This window comes from Larus michahellis, chromosome 1, assembly GCF_964199755.1.
Source record: "Larus michahellis chromosome 1, bLarMic1.1, whole genome shotgun sequence".
NCBI lineage: Eukaryota > Metazoa > Chordata > Aves > Charadriiformes > Laridae > Larus > Larus michahellis.
In genome coordinates, this window is record NC_133896.1 from 50,611,894 (window position 1) to 50,632,568 (window position 20,675).

At 39.0% G+C, this 20,675-nt stretch overlaps 1 protein-coding gene across 7 annotated transcripts in view; it reads left to right on the plus strand.

Annotated features, from left to right (window-relative positions):
• VEZT (vezatin, adherens junctions transmembrane protein) overlaps positions 1 to 17,863 on the plus strand; it is a 59,927-nt gene extending 42,064 nt beyond the window's left edge. For 5 of the 7 annotated variants that reach the window (XM_074575283.1, XM_074575294.1, XM_074575316.1 and 2 more), the window contains exons 7-12: positions 1,490 to 1,637; positions 4,330 to 4,661; positions 5,111 to 5,304; positions 10,475 to 10,575; positions 11,747 to 11,954; positions 15,874 to 17,863. In XM_074575283.1, the coding sequence (XP_074431384.1) occupies positions 1,490 to 1,637; positions 4,330 to 4,661; positions 5,111 to 5,304; positions 10,475 to 10,575; positions 11,747 to 11,954; positions 15,874 to 16,439 (1,549 nt within the window). In that variant the 3' untranslated portion in view covers positions 16,440 to 17,863. Of the gene's footprint in view, positions 1 to 1,489; positions 1,638 to 4,329; positions 4,662 to 5,110; positions 5,305 to 10,474; positions 10,576 to 11,746; positions 11,955 to 15,074 lie in introns of all 7 variants that reach the window. The other 2 variants (XM_074575337.1, XM_074575346.1) reach the window with 1 other exon arrangement.
• Positions 17,864 to 20,675: the final 2,812 nt, after the last annotated feature.

A 20,675-nucleotide genomic window follows, 5' to 3' on the forward strand; every position in this document is an offset into this window, starting at 1 on the left:
ATGCTGTCAGGTTAATTTAGAATAGATACTGTGTTTATGTGACAGAGCAGCTGGTGGCAACAGCATAGTAGGTTTCTGAGTGATTTGCATTGCAGGTTTTCACCTGCGTTCGTGCTTCTGGAGAATGTTTAATGGGCTTCTTTCTTCCTGGACTTTGGGGAGAAACTAGAGAGAAATGTAGTTCTTTCTTTAGAGCATGGACACATAGTATTGCTGTTCCCTGGACCACAGAAATTTTATTATATGCAATGTTCTTCCACTCAAGCGGTAAAAATCTTCTTGAGCAAATCGTTATTGCAAGTTTCATCCTATGAGGATTTAGCAGGTGGAAAATTTGCGAGTGAAAGCAGGTGGAACTTGTAGCTTCCCCAGAAAACACATGAGCTGGACAAGAGACAGGCGCTTCTAATCAGCGTTATGTGCCCCAAGAGATGAGAGCATTCAGCTTGTGAATCAATATGTAAATGAAAACCGCCCTAGTTTAAATTAAGGCATAGTTTTCATGAATGCTTCACAATTATTATTTTTTTTTTTTGATGTATTTCTGTGGAACAGATGGGCTTATGACCATAAGTTCTAAGTTTCTGCTTTAAAGCAAATTTTACTGTTTCATGACTGGGTAACTATCCAAAATGTGCAGAAATTTTGAACTGTTCCTCCTCCCTCTTCCCCAGCATGAGGTTAGCCTAAAATTAGTGCCTTTTTTAAAATAAATGCTGCCTAGTCTATGAATTATTTTTATCTGTCTTCTGCTATCAGTTACATTTTGCTTGCTTCCTTTTTAAGCATTTCTGAGGACTGGAAATGTACATTCTCATACTCAAAATTCAAATCTGCTGAATAGCGTTTGTAGATAACAGGTCGCCACCATTCGTGCCAAGATCATGGTGGCTTTACAGCGATGCAATCAATGAAATTAATGGTATGACAGTCCGGGAGCTCCTGTTCTTCACGGTACTATCTGAAATGTCAAAGAGCAGTTATTGTAGAGGTCTTTGAGCAGTCCCTCCACAGACAGAACTCGCAGGGAATTCCCATCATCCTGAGTCTGGTCTATAGCGTAGGCTACCTCTGAAACTTAAAATTGCACAGGAATTGTTCTCCTCTTTCCTCTGTTAAATGTATGACTTCTGGTTTAAGATTGACATGAGATATTTCTTGGAAACTTAAGACTTAAAGATAAGATATTTTCCTTGCCTGAAAGGGATGCAGGGATTTTTCATCAGTCTGTTTTGTTTCTTTTTATGTGTTTGTATGTAGATGTAGGTGTTTTGTCGATGTCCTCTCTCTCATTCTTCTAAGAGTCTTTAAGGTCTCTGCTCTGAATAAGGATTGCAAAACATTCAGTTAAACAAAAGGATTTGTGTGGAGTGTATGTTCTTTCATATAAATTGCCAGAAATAAGAAACCTTACTAGGTGTTGTTTTTTTCCTTTTCCGTGTGTTTAACACAAACGTTGCTTTGTTAACCGCCTTAACTCCGGCTAAACCTACCCTCTGAACTCGGAGAGCGACAACGTGACCAGCTACATCTGCGTAGTCCCCTTTAAGGAGCTGGGTCTGGGACTGAGCGAGGAGCAGGTATCTGAAGAGGAGGCACACAATCTCACCGATGGCTTCAGCTTGCCTGCCCTCAAGGTAACCTCTCCTAGAAGGACATACACATCTGCACAGGCTCCTCGCGAAAATCTTTCAGTTGTCACGAAGCCCTGTGGCTTGTAGGTATTAGCCTGTAGTAACGCGGTCAACTGAGGGGGAGATGTAATCAGTCTTATGTCACGTGTTTCTATGTTTATTGGCATTTAGGTGATTTTTTCTTGCATGTATTTGAAGAGAAGTTGCACAATACAATGTCAGGATTTTTTTTTTCTGTGAATAACATAAATTCAAGTTGGTGTTTTATAATCAGCTTGATCAATTTCTATCTTACACACGTTCTTTTGCTCTCTGATTTCACTTGATCCTAGCTGATAATTTCCAGATTCGTATTTATGTCTTTTTTAGCTAATCTCTTAAATTGAATAAAAAGATAGAGATCCAAAGATATAAATTAGTTGTAATTGCCAAAGGGAATAGCTGCATTTAGTCACGCTGAGGAGTGGAAATCATAAGCTTGGACCCCTGCTGCCATGAGCCAGTGTGGTTCTTTGATCTTTGAAAAACATTTAACTGAACAGAATGCCAACCATATAATGGCCTTTTTAATCTATTTTGTTTTGAGATGTTAAGTATTTTTAATTTGCATGAGTAAATGTTTGCAGTTGGAAAGAAGATCTAATTTGAATGCAAGCCTTCTACACTCTAGTGGTTCTCTGCTGAGGCAATTCCCTTTTAATATTTTTTTTTAATGGAAAATTCCATTATTGTGTGACTTCTGTGTTTTTATGGGGTTGGCTCTTGTTGCATATTATTCACTTAATTCCTAGACCTTGACTTCTTTTGTTCTGACAGTAAATATTACCAGTAATAGTGGCTACTAAGCTTTCAGGCTTTGTCTAATTAGTTGTAAGCTAAGAGCTGGATCAGATGTAAGCTTTTGGGATTTTTTTCTTGCCTTTTCATTAGCTGAAGTTCTAATTGCAACCATGCAAACCCACTTATGTACCAACTTCTTTTTAAGTACAAGAAGCCAGTCAGAGTTGCCCAAGCTTGCAAACTAAGTCTTTGTTTACCTGCAATTTGCAGTAATTTAACTGAAATTTTTGGCTTGAAAATAAATGCTGATCCGAGCTGAGGAGAGCCAGTTGGATGTTTTGGGTGAAGTTTAAGTGCCAGTAAAAACCATCAAAAGTCACTGGCAGAGCAAGCTATTTGCAGCCCTAAATAGATTTGGAATTTCCGTTTCTCTCATCATTGGGCCTTTTTTCAGGTAGGTTTTTGGATTATTATTATTATTATTATCAGTTCCTGAAGTTCACTACTTTTGTGTGCTACTTTTTCACTGCTTTTGCCTTACATCTGGTGAAAAGGGATTCGTCTTCTTTTGTGTTTGTTGTAGCATGAGCTCTTGACGTTCTGTCCAGGGCACCACACTTTCAGGGACGCTTGGGTGACTGCTGCCCATTTGTTTGCTTTTTATTTTAGCACCCAGACAAATCACTGTCTTGCATGTGGGCCCCAAATTCATTTCATATCATTCTGTGTTCTTGCTTCTCATAACCATCTTTTTTAAATTGAGAATTATTTTTTTCTTTTGGAATATTTTATCAGTTTGCATCCAAGTATTTTTTATAAACCCTTGGGTATGTCAGACCACATCTATCTGAAGGCATTTAATTTTTTATGTTACTGTTCTGAGTGTTTTGCTCTTGATTGTTTGCACACTGGAAAAAACTGTTACTTGTCCATAATACAAAGATGTAAATATATTATTACAAATCCTGTAGATCTAAAATCTCAGAAGTAAATTGTTAGTCCTGTTCTGTAGGCGGGGGGGGGGGGGCAGAAAAAAAGCATTATGAGTAATTACTTTGTCTTCCTCAGCCTGAAATGCTTGAGAACAGATTTCAGACTATACCTCATGTTCACCTATAGTTGAATCCTTTTAGTAAGGACCAGTATTGCAGAAGAAAGTGTCATAACCTTTCCTTTTCATTTTAGAAATATAAGATGCTACTGTTTTGTCGTGGTCTACTGAGCCAACAGTCTTCTCTAAACTAAGAAAAGAGCTCATTTCATTGGGAGTGGAAGCACTCGAGAAGTCAAACTTGTGGCCTTCCTTGCTCCCAGATGGACTGAACTCTTTTGTACCATATATAACATTGTCAATAGATTAATTTCTTACAGGTCTTTCCTCCTTACTGACATTGATGAAATTTCTCTCTTTGGCTGAAAAAAAAGAAGTTAGCAGCTCAGATGTAGAATGTCTTTAGTTGAATTACAGTGCAATTAGACTCACGTTTCAAGGTTGGGTGTGGGGCAGTGCAGTAGTTAGCAGATCGCAGAAATGATAGCTTGGCGTTATAAAGGAAAAAATGTCTTTGCTGCCACTGGAATTTTGGCAGCCCTTTATGAGCTGTAGGGTAGGTGGAGATTATAGCAAATAATGAGACTGCCTGATGAGAATATGAGATTTTTAGGCATCTGACAAACTTCTGAGCATAATTGCATATAATATCCTTCATTGAAGAATTAGCAGTCACCTAAGGCTCACGAGACCTGAAACTCACATGGTCTGGAGTACCCTTCAAAAAACAGCGGGTTTTCTCAGTTTTTCAAAATTCTTCTGTGGCTGGCTGAGGAATGTTTTCCCGTGGTGTATCCGTACATTTACTTTGGAGGCTGGCTGTCTTCCCAGGTGCACAGAGCTAACCCCTTCCCTGTTTTGCAGGTCCTCTTTCAGCTCTGGGTAGGGCAGAGTTCAGAATTCTTCAGGAGGCTGGTGCTGCTCCTCTCCCCAGCCAACGCGTCCCCCAAGCCCTTGGTCTCCCCGGAACGGCTGCCTCATCATATCTTGTCCGATGTGACTCAAGGCCTACCTCACACACACGCTGCCTGCTTAGAGGAGCTTAAGCGAAGCTATGAGTTTTATCGGTACTTTGAAACTCAGCATCAGTCGGGTTTTGAACGGCCAACCAGAACAAAGCAGAAGTCAAGAGAGCTGAACAGCCTTCAGACAGCGGTACGCAGCTTGCAGCTTCATCTCAAGGCACTGCTCAATGAGTAAGTTTCCACATGAATTAAGAGAAAATGCCTGTAGGAAGAAGGCTTCAGACTTGAGTTCTTTAGGTTGTCAGCTTGTATCCCAGATTAAAAACAAAAAAGGCACATACGTATAGTCGTTGCAATCGTAGGCATATCTTCACAGGGTATGGGGTCAAAGAGCCTTGGTTCAATATGGAATTTCATATTGTTCCCTGGTTATTCTTGAAGTATCTGGTGAAAATTCAAAGCTAAGCAATGCATTAAGGTCTTGCCTCGCTTTGTCACTGGCTTGAAAAAATCTGAAAACTTACTTATCTTCCATTGATTTTGCAACATACCAAATGCTTTACAAGAAAGTCCAGCTCATAGTAACTACCTAGTAAATATTTTTAAAGATTTGTCACTGCCTTGGTGAAGTAGTTGACACTGACACATTATTACTTATTTCTGTTCATCTCATCGCTTAGGGTAATAATTCTTGAGGATGAACTTGAAAAACTTGTTAGCACTAAGGAGACACCTGAGATGACAACAGAAGCCCACCAGGTTCTGGAACAAAAACTGAAGTTTATTCAGCCTCATATCCAGGCAAGCAACAGCTGCTGGGAAGAAGCCATTTCTCAGGTGGAAAAAATGAGTGGAAAAAACCCAAATAAAAAAGGTAAATGTGAGAGATTAATTTAGCAACTAATGAGATACACTTTTGAGATGGAATGATCAAATGGATCAGAGACCGCGTTTAGCCCATGTATCAGAATTTTAGCTGAAGAAGGTCTTACAACCATACAATTTGAAAAACTATATACATGTGTCAGGCTTTTTCATTGTGATGACCTTGAAGCTTTTGTTTCAGCAAAAAATGTAAACATGTTAACTGAGTCTGTTAGACATGTGGGTTCAGATTGTTACATTTCCAGGTGCAGACTGATAGTGGCTTTTTGCCTTTGACTGGTGAATCACATGTGATGGGGTAGGATTTTCATGAATCATCCCTGAGATTTTCATTTATCTACTGCACAAAAATTACATAGTTAATTGAAATGACAATGGCGTCATGAAACTTTCTTGACAATGACATTTCCTGGAACATTTTAAATTGTAGAAGATGTATTGTGCATATAATACCCACTTACCTGCTCCCTCAGAGCTAATTTTCTGTGTGCTTGAAAGTTATACTGAGCAGCATATCTCAACATTTTGCCTTACGTCCCTCTCCTTAGTGACCTGTACTGCCCATGCTGTTCTCCTTGCGAATCACAACTAGCTAGGAAGTAAATAATGGAACTTAAGCTCTCCTGACATGGTGTGGAACCTGTAATTTCTAATCTTTCTTTTTTCCAGGAGCTTTTTTGCTGTCCTAGGAAGGCACAACCCAGCATCTGAATAATGCTGGTAATGGAGACTGCAGTAGGAAAATTATGACTTGGGGTATCAGCAAGTTATCTACAGAAATCCAGATTTGTAGTAGTGATGTATGGGTGGGATATGCAGTAGATGGATGAATACTGCTGTGGACCTAGAGGCGTGCAAGCTGACCGTGTTCATTCTTACGTCAGAACTGGGAGCACTGGGAGGCTTAATGCAGGCTCCCTGCAGGTCCAGACATGGTGTAACCAAATTTGTGCGTACTTTGCCTGATAGTCTAGTCTTACAGCTTCCCTCTCAGTGCTGCGTAAAACAACCTATGAGGATATTAGATGTCGTCTTGATACATTTGCACGTGCTAGCCTCTGGTGTTTTGTTGGTGCCCTCCACAACCAGCAGTTCCGCTGATCTTTTTCTACCCCTTTCCTTAAACATTCTTTCTAGACCACAAGCCATAGTATTTTTAGTTATTTTAGTTTTATTTTTACTTTGTGTATAAATTTCACAGCAGGCACTTTTATAATAACTTCAGTACAAAAATAACTTAGTGTGTGATCTAGAAGGGAGAGATTGCGTGGGAAATAAAAAAATCCTTCGCTTTCATTTTTGCCCAGTGACTTTCCTGGAAATGTGCTGGGGTTGAATCTCTATTCTGCAACAAGTTTACTGAATTACCTCACAGAAGCTACTTTTAAATTATGTTAATCATTGAAAACTACTTTTATCTGACTACATTTGAGTTTCCTGATGTATTTCTATTTCAGCTTCTGTGAGTTGACCTTTTCAAGCTGTGCGTGAAATCAAGTATAATTCTTCTGCTGTCTTACTACAAATCTTAACAGCTGGTCTGTTGGTCATGATTATTTGAATTACTTCATTAAATTATCTCTTCTTTTTTCCCCAATGCTTACTGAAAGATCTTTCGGAGAAGATACCTTCCTGCGGAAATAATATAGCAGCTAAGCACATATTTCTTTTGTTTTTATGCACTATTATCCAATCAATCTTTTGAGAAGAGCTGTAGCAAGAACCCCATAGTAGTAAACACTGTGTCCAAGTGGATGCCCAGCACCTTTGCTGCAATAGATGTTTAGTTCAACTAACTACTTCAACCAGTACAGCAGTGGGAATACCATTTCCAATGTCAGTTACGGAAACTGTTGAACAGGGATCTGTTTCTGATGGCTTAGTCCCAGTTTTGAGAGGAAATATTTCATTGCATAAAAGCTGTATATATTTGTTAAATATTTTTAGCAGCATCTCATAATTGTGCTTAGTATTTAAACAAAATAAGTCTTTGCTTCTTCATCTATAAATACAAAATGTATCCACTATTTAAATTTACTGTTTGCTTAGGTTTTCGCTCTTACCATGTTTATACACTGAGCAAAAATGTATCTATCACAGGATGGTTTTCTTCCATGAGAAGCAGAAGTCATCTCAGCAGCTGCAGCAGCAAAGGACCCAAGTTGATCCGTAGAGAGGAAGAAACTGGGAACTCATTGGTCTGTTCAGCATCAGAGTGCTGCTGTTGAACCAGGAGTTGGAAGTTTCCAACCACTAAAGAGCTGTGTGAACAGTGGGCTGTCCTGGTTGTGGCATCCTACATAGCTGCCTGTCACTTATTTTTAGAGCAGTTTTGCATATCTTTAATTATTTTCTGAATAAACAGTTGAGCCTTCTTCAACAAGCACTGCATGCTTCTTGCCCTAAATCATTCTGTGTCAAAGCAAACTTCTTACAGCTACATTAAATAGTTCATTGTGTCAAACTCTGTCAAAGCGAAGCCTTGAAGTCTAACTGATTGAACATCCATACCCCCCCATCAGCCTGTCATGGGTGGTGACACTAGCATATCTTGTAGTATGGGGTTACTTTAGGGAATGCCGTTTGGCTTCTTTGTTTACAGGACTCGGTGATTTCTAGAACCAGTGCCATTAGTCACTGATCCTGTCGGATACGGAACTGAGCCTGAGAGAAGCGGGGCTTTAGCACCTTGAGGGGAATTTACCTCTACTTGAATTCATTAGGCAATGAATAGACTTACCTATCATTGATCTACACGTAGATCTTTGCTACTTTCAGCCATCTTCTCTTTATTCACCTTTTTTTATCGCTGATAAAAATGATTTACCACATAAGGCCTCAACAATTCAAGCATGTAGTAATCATCTGCTGCTAATATTACAGAACGGAATACCCTTTATGGCTAGTTACAGTGTTGTTTTAATGATCTTTGAAACAATATCCCTCAAACTGTTTAAATTCCATCCTTTTTCCTTTTGAACTGTCTCTGTCTTTGAAAATATATACAACTTTTTTAGATATTTATAAGAGCAAAGCTGTGGTACTCTGCTGCAAGCTCCTGGGTCCTGCAGTCCTTTGGTCCACTGCAGCAGCAGTTTTAGTTAAACACTGTGAATTCATGTTCTTGAGGCATATTCTTAGCAATGGGATCATCCCGTATAGGTGACAAACAGAGCAATCTGTACATATTAGAGCAGCTGCTTTACTCTTCAGCTTTTAATTGGTAACTTACATATACTCTTCCAAATTTGTCGTCATACCTTCAGGAGCGTATTTCTATTGTTGCTGTCATTATTGTTATTAAAATGTTTTTATTACAAGGCAGAGTTATGCAATGGACAAGGGGGCTGGATATTTATAAAATAAATATGTCAATTTTGCACTTCAAATTTCACTACGTGCTTCACCTTTCTTTTAAACTTTGCATTTAGATAGTTCTGGAATGTTAAATCTTTAGCTCAGCCCAGGCAACTAGGGAATTACATGCTTTCCTTGTTTGCAAAAGCAGGTAACTGAGCACCACTAAAATTATCATTAATATGCCTACTTTCAGAATACCATCCCTAAGTGTTCAATGTATAGATTATAAATTGAAAATAGGGACAGGTGGGGCTTGGCAAGGTCATCTAGCCCATTTCTCTCTCAAGGGTGAATTAGTGTCTGTGAGTAAATGTTGTTTACCTGTTCCTAAAAATCTCTCTTTAGAGACATTTTACAGTATTTCCAGGCATCTGTTCCAGCACTTAACTCCATTACCAGTAGAAAGTTATTACTGAATATAAATATCTCTTGCTGCAATTTAAAAGCGGTACTTTTGACCCACCCACAATGGAAATCCATTTCCTCTTTATAGCTCTTACATTTCTGAAGGCAGTTAATATGTTTCTTGCTATCTTCTCTACATGACTCTGTATCCTTCACCTCTGCCCTGACGACTATACTTTATTTAGTCCTCTGATCATTTCCACTGTTTTCCTCCAGACTTCCTCTAGTTTGTCCACAGTATTATTGAACGAAGGAGCCCCAGACTGGGCACTATGTTCCATCCACAGACTGGTCAGTGCCAGAGCAGAAATGTAATTTCATGTGTCTAACAGTCAGTGCTGTTGTTCATATGTGCTAGTATGTAGTTTGGCTTTTTGCTTGTGGCAGGGTATAGTTGACTGCTAGGCTTCTCACGTCTTTTTCTCAGTGGTGCTGCTCAGTCAGTTGTCATATATTTGTGCATTCGACTATTCCAAAGCACAAAAATTTGCAGCCACTGTCACCAAACTGCTGTATCTGAAATCCACTTCTTCCTGGGCTGCATTTCTAATTTTCGGATATTATTTTTGATTCTAATTGTGTCCTTCAGTATCCTTGGGGATTATCCCAATGTCAGAAGATTTAATAAGCTGAAACACTTTCCTTTCACCCATTGGAATTATTAAAGAGTATTGGACTAGAGACAAATCCTCACTCAATATATTGTTCCTGTCTGAAAATGGTGACTACGCTCTGATTATCCAAGAGAATGTTCTATGCACCTAATAGCAACTTCTCTTGGACGATGCATTTTGCTTATGAGTATGTCATGACACAATGTCCAAAGCCATACTGAAAACAAAACGCAGGTTGTCTTTGCCATCTTTCTATTCATAAGACCTGATACTGCATTGGAAAATGAAATTGGAGAGATCTGACATCTGTCCTCAACAAACCCACAGTGGCTGTCACTGATCTCCTTGCTACCTTCCAAATAGCTTCCTGCAAATTTTGCTTGATTATTTCTTCCAGTATTTTCCAATGATTTGAAGCTGATTTGCCTATAATTTTACTGTTTTACTTCTCTTTTTAAATTTGGGCACCAAGTCTCTTTTCTGGTTTTACTGATTTTTCTTGCCATCTGCAGGTTTTCAGTCTATAAAAATTTTGAGATTTGTTAATTGAAGTATTTGAAGATATGTTTCATCAGATCCAGCTTATATCAAAACAGCTAATTTAAGTGCTCTCTAAAACAGTGTTTCAATGTACTCTTAACCAACCTTCTCACCATTCTTTTTCATGTGTGCCAATCCTGCCTAATGAAAATGCCTGGCCCCTGCGGAGTGAGTCAAAAACATCATTCAACACTCAGTCTTTTTCTTTTTTTTAATCCCTTTTCTTCTTTCCCCCTAAAGGCAAACTTGAAGTTTCCTGTGACAACCTACAGCGTACTGCAGTACCTTTAACACAGCCTGCTGTATACATAGAAAACAAAGATCCAATCCCTGAAGAGCAGGTAAAAAGAAAATAGGACCATTTAAAATAATAGTTGGGGCTTCTTTGCTGTATCCTTTTTCAGTTGCTTGTGCAGTGATCTTCTTGTCTTGCCAAGACAGCTCAAGTAGGGAGCCAGTGCCATTTCATAGTTGGACTTACAGAAAAAATTATGTATGTTCCTTTTGCTGTTCCATGGGGAGGTACTGCCTGTCCTGGAAAAAAAAAGCACTAGCATTCACTTCTTCTTATATATATCAGTAGAAATAAGTGACAAAAGGAGAGCAGCAACACAAGTCAGAATAATACAGAAAAAAAAAAAAAAAGTGGGTCGCTAAAAGGCTGTATATAAAACAGAGTCCTACTTGCATATCGTTAGATGAACTGACACAGCCGCAAAAGGAACAAGCTCCAGAACAAACCAGGTTGTCTTCAGTTTGAGTAATCTCTGCATCTACCTAAAATAGACTGTGACACTGAACAGTGTTGTGTTGTTTGGGGAACTCGTGTGTGATTGTTGGGCCCTCTTGGAGAGACGCTGGCCTCCTCCGTCCCAGAACTGAGCGGCAGATGCACTCTGAAAGCAGATTGAACACCCATGCTCTGCTCTGTCCCTCCGCTGCCTTCTCCCAAGCCTACCCCACATGTATTCTCTCTAGATTTTTTTCCATCTCAAAGCGCTGGGACTATATAACTTTACTGGCTGTCTTTATAATATAAATGGAACTTGTTTTTTCATGCTTGTAAGCCAATATAGTTAAAATTGGAGTAGGAGTTTGCTGCTCTCAACATCCTCTTAATAAGGATTTACATAAGTTAAATTAGGAAGATGCCTGACTGAGGAAGAATTGCTTACGGTGTAAATTTGAAAAAAAAAAAAAAAAAAAGAAACCTACATCAGCGTTGCTTATTTCCACCTGTAATTATGGGCAAAAGGACTCCCATTTTCAAGGTATGTCACTTGATCATACGTATGTATGAAAGTAAATGTTCCCTTTCAATGAGTGGAATTTCTCTGAAATAATACAAATATAACTAAGAGCAGTGTCAGATCCACTGGCTCTGCCCAAACAGGGCTCCATCCTTTTCCTGTGGTTGGCTCGTGTTGAGGTCACTTGATCATGCATCAGGTTGTAAGACAGGGTCTACACTGACAGTGAAGATCAACTTTTTTTTTTTCTTTCTTTCTTTAGGAATTGGAAGCATATGTTGATTATTCAGATACGGAGAATGAATACAAAAGGGAAGACTTTTACTGCTTTTCCCAGGAAGAGAGAGAGAGACAAGAACGAGAGAGACAGGAATCTAAGAGGGTGTTACAAGAATTGAAATCTGTACTGGGATTTAAAGCTTCAGAAATAGAAAGACAGAAATGGAAACAGCTGCTATTCAGCGACCATGGTAAGCATTGCTTTTGAAAATTAATTCCTTTAGGGTAGGTGTCTGTTTGCCATCAACTTCTGACTATGTTAGAATTTGGACAGGGCTTAGCTATAGTAGTGCCTTTGACAGAGCTGTGTGGCCTTGGTTTGCCATTCCATCACTTTATATTACTTGTAGCAATCGTTTTACTATGTATTGAAAAGAACTCATAGAAATGGGAATTTGGCCCTGAACACAATATTGAGCTAAAATTTTAAACACACAAAATATTAAGACAGCATAAAGAGAACTGTCAGGCTATAAACCTGGCAAACTGAACTGACTTTGTTTCATGGCTTTCCAGTAAATATGAATTTTAAACAGGGTGCATAAATAAATTACTTTTCAGAATTTATCGAAACCATCAGAAATTATTCCACTCTTACAAAAATACATAGGTTAAAGGGAAGAGCTAGACTTTGAAATATTAAAGGCTCATAAAAGAGTAAGACTGACTTTTGTTTCCATGAGATAGTGAGTATACAGAATACGTTTCAAAAAAAAAAAAAAAAAAGAAGAAAAGTACTAACAAGAAGAGTTCTTCCAAACTAGCCTTTACTAACTCTGTGGACTGCTGGGTAGCTCCATCCACTTGCACTTGAAGGCAGGAATATGAAAATTTCTCTTGCCTCAACAAGAAAGTCTGTCTCTGTTCCAGCAGTAAGACTGGATACAACTTCATTCTTTTCACCACGTGACAGTAGTTTGTCTTTTCCTTTTTCCTTTCTTTTTCCCATTTTCATTCCTTCCTCTTAAAAACAGGTTAGAAAAAGCCCTCTAAAAATTTAATGTTCTAAGTTATGAAAAACAACCCTCAAGTCTGGCAGCATATCCAAGGATTCTGCTTCTGCCAGTGTCTACCAGAAAAAAAGACCATGGATTTCGTCTTTCAATAATTAAGTGCGAACACACAGTAACAGACCATACCTATTTATGAGACTGTTTCTTTTGACATCAAACCCACAAAAACATCTGTTCTTCCCAACTTTCTTCTTTATGTCCATTTAGCTACAACTACGGTGAAAGAAATCACTTGGTCATTGGTACTGACTTCTCTTCTAGATGAGTTGAAACAAAGACATCAGATTGCATCAGAGTCCGTTCATGAGTAGGATCTGTTAGATGCGACACCACACAACTCTTCACGTAAATCTCTTCCAGGTCTTCCTTTTGTCTCTGTTGAAGGGAGAAGGAAGGAATCCTACTTCCAGTTCAAGTCTTGACAGATCTAGTGACTGCTGCAGAAAGAGTTCTTGTCAGGAGCGCTTGCATAGGATATTTCCTCATCTAGGTTAACCGCTGATACCTGCCCACGTCAGTAAATCCTCAGGCCATTTGTGGCTGTAGCTGGAAAGAGTCAGCTGATTTCTGTAGCCTTCAGTAACTGTCCACCTGAAAGCCTTTGTGGCTCATGTTGGTTCCTTTCCTTTTCATGTATAGATATTACATTGTTTTAGGATTGGAGATTCAGTGGTGGGGAGGTAGGAAAGTGTGATTTCCCCCAGCTGCCTAGGACTAATCATTGATTACTTCCATCCTGTATAAAAACGGAAAACATGAGGGTGGTTCATGAAAGTAATTTATATTGTCTCCTTTGACTCAGAGACTGCGTGTGTCTAATCTGAAAGACTGATATGGACAACAGACGTAATGTCTTCTACTGGTTTTTAAGGAATTTCTTCATTATTTCTTCAAAAGAAACACAAGACAATTAAATATGACATAATGGACCCTGGCGTATTATGGCTGCACACTTTAATTTATCCACGTGCACAAGTCGTTCCTTAAAGAAGCATATTTGTGAGCTGTGCTTTCCACATTTGTGGCTTGCTTTATCTTGAAGATTTAAACCCAGAAAGGTTCACATTCTGGTCTTCATTGACCCAAGCCAATGGATGGCCCTGATATCACGCTTTTCCATAGCCCTCTTAAGTCTTGCTTTTACAGTACGATTGTATTCTAGAAATCCTGTGTTCTCCTAACTTGTGATTATTGTGAAAAAAGATCCTGAAATATTCAAAGGCTTTAATCTGTTAGTCAAGGCACCCAGCAAGCCATTCTGATTTGTTTGGGTTTTTGGTTCGTTGAAGGAGGGGCTGGTGAGGGTTTCCACATAAAAGAGGTCAGCTCCAAACAAATTGATATGTCTAAAGAACACAGCATGAAGTCAACTGGAGATGACAGGTTGGGTTCCAGAAGAAAAACATCCTCTTAGCAGAGCAACAGACCAAAGCAAATTTGGCCAGGCCCTGTGCCATGGTACTACTGCTAACACTCTGGGCAGTAGGTAATTTATGGGAGTGTAGGTGACCTTATATTTTTGGTCCTTTGGCATCCTGTTGAGCCAATAAAATGGAAGTGTTTTTGAAGAGGTCTGTGAAGTTCTTAGTGGCTTCATTTTCATTTGTCAAACATTGTAAAACAGCTTTCTTCTGGTCCAAAATCACTTCTAGCCTTTCCCCTAACCTCTCCCCCCACAATGGTTCATTCTGTCAGTGGTTGCGTTGTACCCAGCTGTTTCCCCTTCTCCCACCTTGTCCATGTAACACTTCTTATACAGATGTTTCTCAGTTTTGGAAAGCTACATTGTGAGAATTGATGAATTCCACCTTGCTTATTAACTAATCAACTCAGCAAATTGGCCAGCTACCAATCTGAAGTATCTATTCGTTTTTTTGAAACATTTTGGCTTTGGGAGTATTCTTTGGAGGAAGTAGGGAATAAGTTTCCTCCTATATGATAAGATTACTGTGCATATTCCTGCCTCTTCAAGCAAATGGGCAGAAATAAGCAGCAGCATGTTTTATACAAGATGGGGAAAGAACTACCCCATTAACAATTGAGATGAGTCTAGTGCAGTGCTCCTTCGGTATATAAGGTTTTAAAATAAACAATGCAATGCAAATTCAAAGCCATAGTCTTTCACGGTGCTAATGACAGTAATTATCAATGTGACAACCATAATGACGTGCCTGCCTGTGGCTAGCTAAAGTAAATATTACTGAAAAAGGATGCAATGGAAAAATCCTAATACCGTAAATTTTGTTTCCCGTGAAAAGTCTGTATATTTCCCAGAGTTATTTTCATCTCTGCTTACAGGGGTAAAGTCAGAATGGAATTAGAAAGGGAAATGCCACTTGGGAATCTGCTGTTGCCGCTCTCATTTATGTTCGTGCTGCTACTCTAATGGAGCTACTGCAGTTTAGGGAATCTGTTACTTGGAAGTGGACATTATATCGTTTTCTTAAAAAGAAAGACGTCTGTTCTTCAAGAAGTGATTGTACCGAGTTATACTAACCCTTAACACTGGGAGGAGAGACTTCCTGGCAAGCATCCCGTTGCTGGCAATGGGACTCGCTGCTGCTACTAACTTCAAGAGAGGCTAAATTAAACCACACTTTATTTGTGAGGACACCTTACCTGACTGTATGAATACGTGTTGTATTTATATGTTGTGATGTATGAGATCAGATACTGCCTATAAGGACTTTTTCATGTAACAGCTCTCTTTCTTGGATTAGGTAAACTGTTGATTAAAACGAAGACAGTTCAACTCTGTATACAGTGCAGTAGTTTTACTTGTTTTTTACTTTAACCTTGAATGCATCGTTTGTGTTTGATGTTGGTATTAAACATCACCAATTTTGTGCTGTCTCTACGTCACAGATTTTAAGGAGTACTTGCAACAAGTAGCTGTCACATTTCACTTCAGCTTTGTGATGAGAAAACACTCTTTTATTTTAAGTTTTGCTTGATTGTGTTTTTTGTTTCTGTTGTTTTGGGGTTTTCTTTAAGCTATTTTGACCCTTTACAGTCTTGCATCTTTTCAGACACAAATAAATTATTTACCTATAGCAGCTTGCTTTTAGTTATCTTTTTTTTTTTTCCCCTTTTTAAGCTGCAGTGAAACCCTTGTCTCCTGTAGAACCACTGAAGCTACTAAATAATTTGGAATCACATATGAATTCAGATACAGAAAAGCAGGACTGCAGCCAAAGTTGTGATAAATCGGAAGAAAAAGACTCTAATCCAAAAGTGAATGCTGCTGATAAAAGCAGGACAGAATATTTGTATGAAGATCCTGAGATGGAGAAAAACAAAGACAGTACTACTGATGAAGGTATTTCTACAGGGGCTGAAGAAAGAATGTGTTATCAGCACAAAGGGGAAGTTGAAGAACTCAAGCCAAGCAATATGGATGGAGTAGAGGTTTCACAGTCTCCCTTACGTTCAAAAATCAAGCATAGGCTGGCCCAGCTCCACATATCAACAGATTTAAACTTCACATCTGGTCTGGCTGCACAAGTTGCTGCCAGGTCTTTCACTTTTACTACAATGCAAGAAGAGACTTTTGGAGATGAGGAGGAGGTGGAGGAGGAGGAAGAGAAGGCAGAGGAGCATGAAGACCTTGTGGAGGACTGTGAGAATGAAGGTAGAGGCTCTGAAAGCGAAGGAAAAGCATAAGTCTGAGCTGAACTTTGTTAAACCAAACAGCAGGCAATTTGATGGAAAAAACTAAGGTGGGGGTTTGAAAGTGAAAATACTGGATGGGAAAAAAGGACACCTAAATATAATACATCTTGTTCCCTAAGTTTGATACACTAAATAGGACTTCTAAGTATATTGAAAATTTGCAGGTAAGAGAAGTTTAGGCTGCATCCAAGAAATAGTTGGCCGTTGCCTTTTTAAGATCCTAGTGGTGGGTTTTTGGAATTTACCTTTGTGTTTTCTGTTTTATTTATTTATATTATAATGTATTGTGGTGGGTTTTTTTCTAAAAAGAAGGAAAAACAATGTCTTGAATTACAACAGACTCCATTTTTTTGCTCTCTGATTCTGTTACGGTGTCAATGTTTGTTCCAACAGAAAAGCCAGGACGTTTCTTTTGGAAGAACCTGAACTGTTCCCTGCAATCTTCCCCCACCACTTTCCTTTCACTTCTTGTCTCTGCAGTGTGTTGGCTAAGCCACCGTAGGCATTTGTGATTCCATGGCTAGTGATGTGGCTCCCAACTAAAATGTAGAATTTTAAATAAAAAGTTGAAAGAGCTAGTATTTGATGTGTCCTGGGGTATGGGGCTGAAATAGTATAAAGTTAGTCAAGCTTCATATTAAGGTTTATTTAGAATTTTATGAAGGGTTAATAAATGATTCCTAGATGTTGCAATTCATGTTAGAGAAATGTGTAGTATATGTTAGGGAGGGTTATAAGCACATCAGTAGAAAGTGCTATAGACAGCTAGAAGCGATCTGTTGGATTGATAATAGATGGGAAGCAAATACCTATTTATTAAAACAGCTATTAATTATTTGTTAACCTTTTGTAAATTGAACCTTAATATAATGTTTGATTTGATGTAATGATTGTACATTTTTGGTTATGTCCTAAAGTAATTTTCTTAAAGCAAAATTACCTGAGTGCTTATCATAACAGCATACTGTATTTTGTTTAAACAGCATACTTGCTTCTCCCTAATGTTCTTTCGTTTTTCCTTAGATCACAACTATAACCTGTGTGATTAAGAATCCATGAGAGAACAAGAATTGTGTATTTTCTAAGGTGTATCTTGTAACTTAGTTGACAGCAGGGTCTGGATGTGTGGCAGGGGTTATCCAGGTTGTTTTTTACTCTGTGGTGGTGTTACGAGGAGCAGCAAACTGATGCTCGACTCACAGAGGATCTGGTTAAGGTTTCACTGCCTTCTCTTCCTTTTGCCCTCAGACACAAAATGGAGCAAAGGTCTCATGCCTCTGATGGCGAGACACCTCTTTGTATGGAATACTCTACTGGGACCTCGATAAACTTCCAGTCACGAAACACCTCACCAGTTACTTAGGGTATTTTTTTGTCTCTTGCTGATTCTGTAGAATAAAGGGTATGTTAGATTCAAGTGGTTTGGAGCAGTATCTTTTCTAGGATGCTGTCATGGGAAGTGGGGAAGATAATGAAGGTCAGCAGGTTAGGGCGGAACTCTTGACCATAAGTGCAGAAAACAAGTGCTTTCTTTCAACCTCCCTCCCTTCTACTACTGATTTTGTATGAACGCTGCTAAATTTGTGGATTTTTTTCACAGACCATAAAGAGGTAAATATCAATTGATAGAGAGGGGAGTATGTGACTTACTCTGTTCTTTCACAATACAATGGCTGTCTTCTCCCTCACACGCAGATTTTGGGAAGGGAATGTTTTGCCATCATTCATTAACCAGTAACACTGTGTTCTGTGCCCTTAATTTCGTGTAAATGACTGTAAGCTGAATGGATGATGTCTTGGGGAACTTGTAAAAGGAAAAAAAGATGCTTTTCATAGTGTATTCAGAAGCGAAGCCTCCTCTTAGTGGTAGAGTATATTCTTCTGTAACTTTTAATGGTTAGTCTAAGATGATGAAACTTTGTTTTACTATCTCTGTGATAAGCAATTATTTTTTTTTATTTAGAACAACTGCTTTGGATAAATTGTGTTTGAAGCATTGTCCATGCCTCTGAAAAAGAAGTCTTCCTCATCCTTGACTTGAGATCCTTGAGTTCACGAAGTGCCCAGATAATTTTTGTTCCTAGCTAATTGTTCTGACTTCCTAAATGTATGTTCCATTAATATTTTTCCATGAACTCATCCACCAGCATCTCATGATCTGATGTTGTGTATCCCAGAAATGATACTCCTGAACTCTTCCCATGGGATCCAGATCATAATTTACAATGTGTATGGCTATGATACCAATCTGGAAAAATGATCATATTTAGGATATGAATTATCACTGTTCTCACAGTTTTGGATGAAGTCAGTAGTAGCCTGAGTGCTTGGCATTGCTACTAAAATAGGTTTCATATCTCACATTTATAAAAGTTGCTAGCTCTTTATTCCTTTGCTGCAGTCCTTAGCAAAAGACCTGGAGAATCTACTTTGGTGGCTCACTTGGGACCTAGTTTTATAATACGCTGGTCTTGGTGATGAAACTGGCCTAAGAAACTCCATCCATCGTTCATTGTTCATTTTCACCCATCAGTTGAGTCAACACAGGTTTTTGTGGCCATGTTATAAACCAGCTCATGAGCCCACTTGGGTCAAAAATCCACCCTTTTTAGGGGTTACTTATAGTATCATAGAATGGTTTGGATTAGAAGGGACCTTAAAGATCATCTAGTTCCAACCCCCGTGCCATGGGCAGGGACACCTCCCACTAGACCAGGTTGCTCAAAGCCCCATCCAGCCTGGCCTTGAACACTTCCAGGGATGGGGCATCCACAACTTCTCTGGGCAACCTGTGCCAGTGTCATCACCCTTGCAGTAAAGAATTTCTTCCTAATATCTAATCTAAATCTCCCCTCTTTCAGTTTAAAACCGTTACCCCTCATCCCATCGCTCCACTCCCTGATAAGAGTTCCTCCCCATCTCTCCTGTAGGCCCCCTTTAAGTGCTGGAAGGCTGCTATAAGCTCTCCCTGGAGCCTTCTCTTCTCCAGGCTAAATGCACTTTACAGCATTTACCTGCAAACAGCTGTATCAGCACATACTGTGTTACTGGCGCGAGACTCAGGATTGCTCGCGTTTACTTTATTGGCAAAGGTGGTGTAGTGTGAAATTACAGTCTTGACATTAGACATGGGTATGATCAAAGGATGACTTTTTGGAGCAAGTTCTGATCCTACTTTGAATGAACAGATTTTCTATAAGCAATTTAACTGATTTCCATGGTCTGTCTTAATGCAGTCTTAGAAGCTGCCCATATGAACACCTGGGCTCACTTGCTTTCTCTGCCTCTCCTCACATCTATATATAACAGCCATCAGGTCATTTATTTTGATTCATTTAATGTTCTCCCTCCAGAAAAATACAGCTAGTGGTATACAGCACACAAAGCATGGCTTCCCTTGATTTGATAACCAGGTTCCATCTACATGTAAATAGTCTCTTATAATCCAGATTTTGTCATAATTATGTCATTTGAAATATATATGATAAGAAGATTACTTGTCTCTTTTTCTAAGTGTATGTCTTCATGACAGAAATGAAACAGTGGTGTAATTGAAGCAAATTTTGAGAATTACAGATGGTAGAGAACCTTTCAAATGTGCCTGTGTCAACTATAAGCAAGACTTGCAAATGCGAAGGCTTCTGCTATCGGTTGCAGTAATGAGACAGTTTTACTCCTGACAGAGGATTACTAGACATCACTGAATCTTGCACTCAGTTAGCTAAATACAAGATGAAATCTGGTGGCCAGTTTTACTGAGGTTTCAGACTTTGTCCTGAGGACACCTGTCTGCGTGACCTGACTGTTTGTGTACAGGATTGGAAATCTTATGTGTATCTGAAGTGCAGAATTTGCAACTGTCTTATTAATTTCTTTGCTAGTAAAAAAACATCTGAATAGTGGACTGTGTAGAGTTGTTGGCCTACACTGAACTTTGTAATCTATCTCTTTTTTTCATTTTTTGCCTTATTTTTAACAGAAACACGGGGTCAAGTATACTAAACTGCCCTTGTTCTTTAAAGTATTTAGTGAAGGGCTGCTGTTGCTCTGCAAGTAGCTTGTTCCCAGGGCTAATTACTCTTTAGAATTAACAGGTTTTCATACTGTCTTATCTGAAAAAGCAGGCAGAGTGTGAGAAAGGCACTCGGTCAGTGTAAAGGGTCAGGCTGCTCTGGCATCTTGTCTGTGACAGGGACTAACAGCAGATGCTGAGGGAAGAGAATGAGA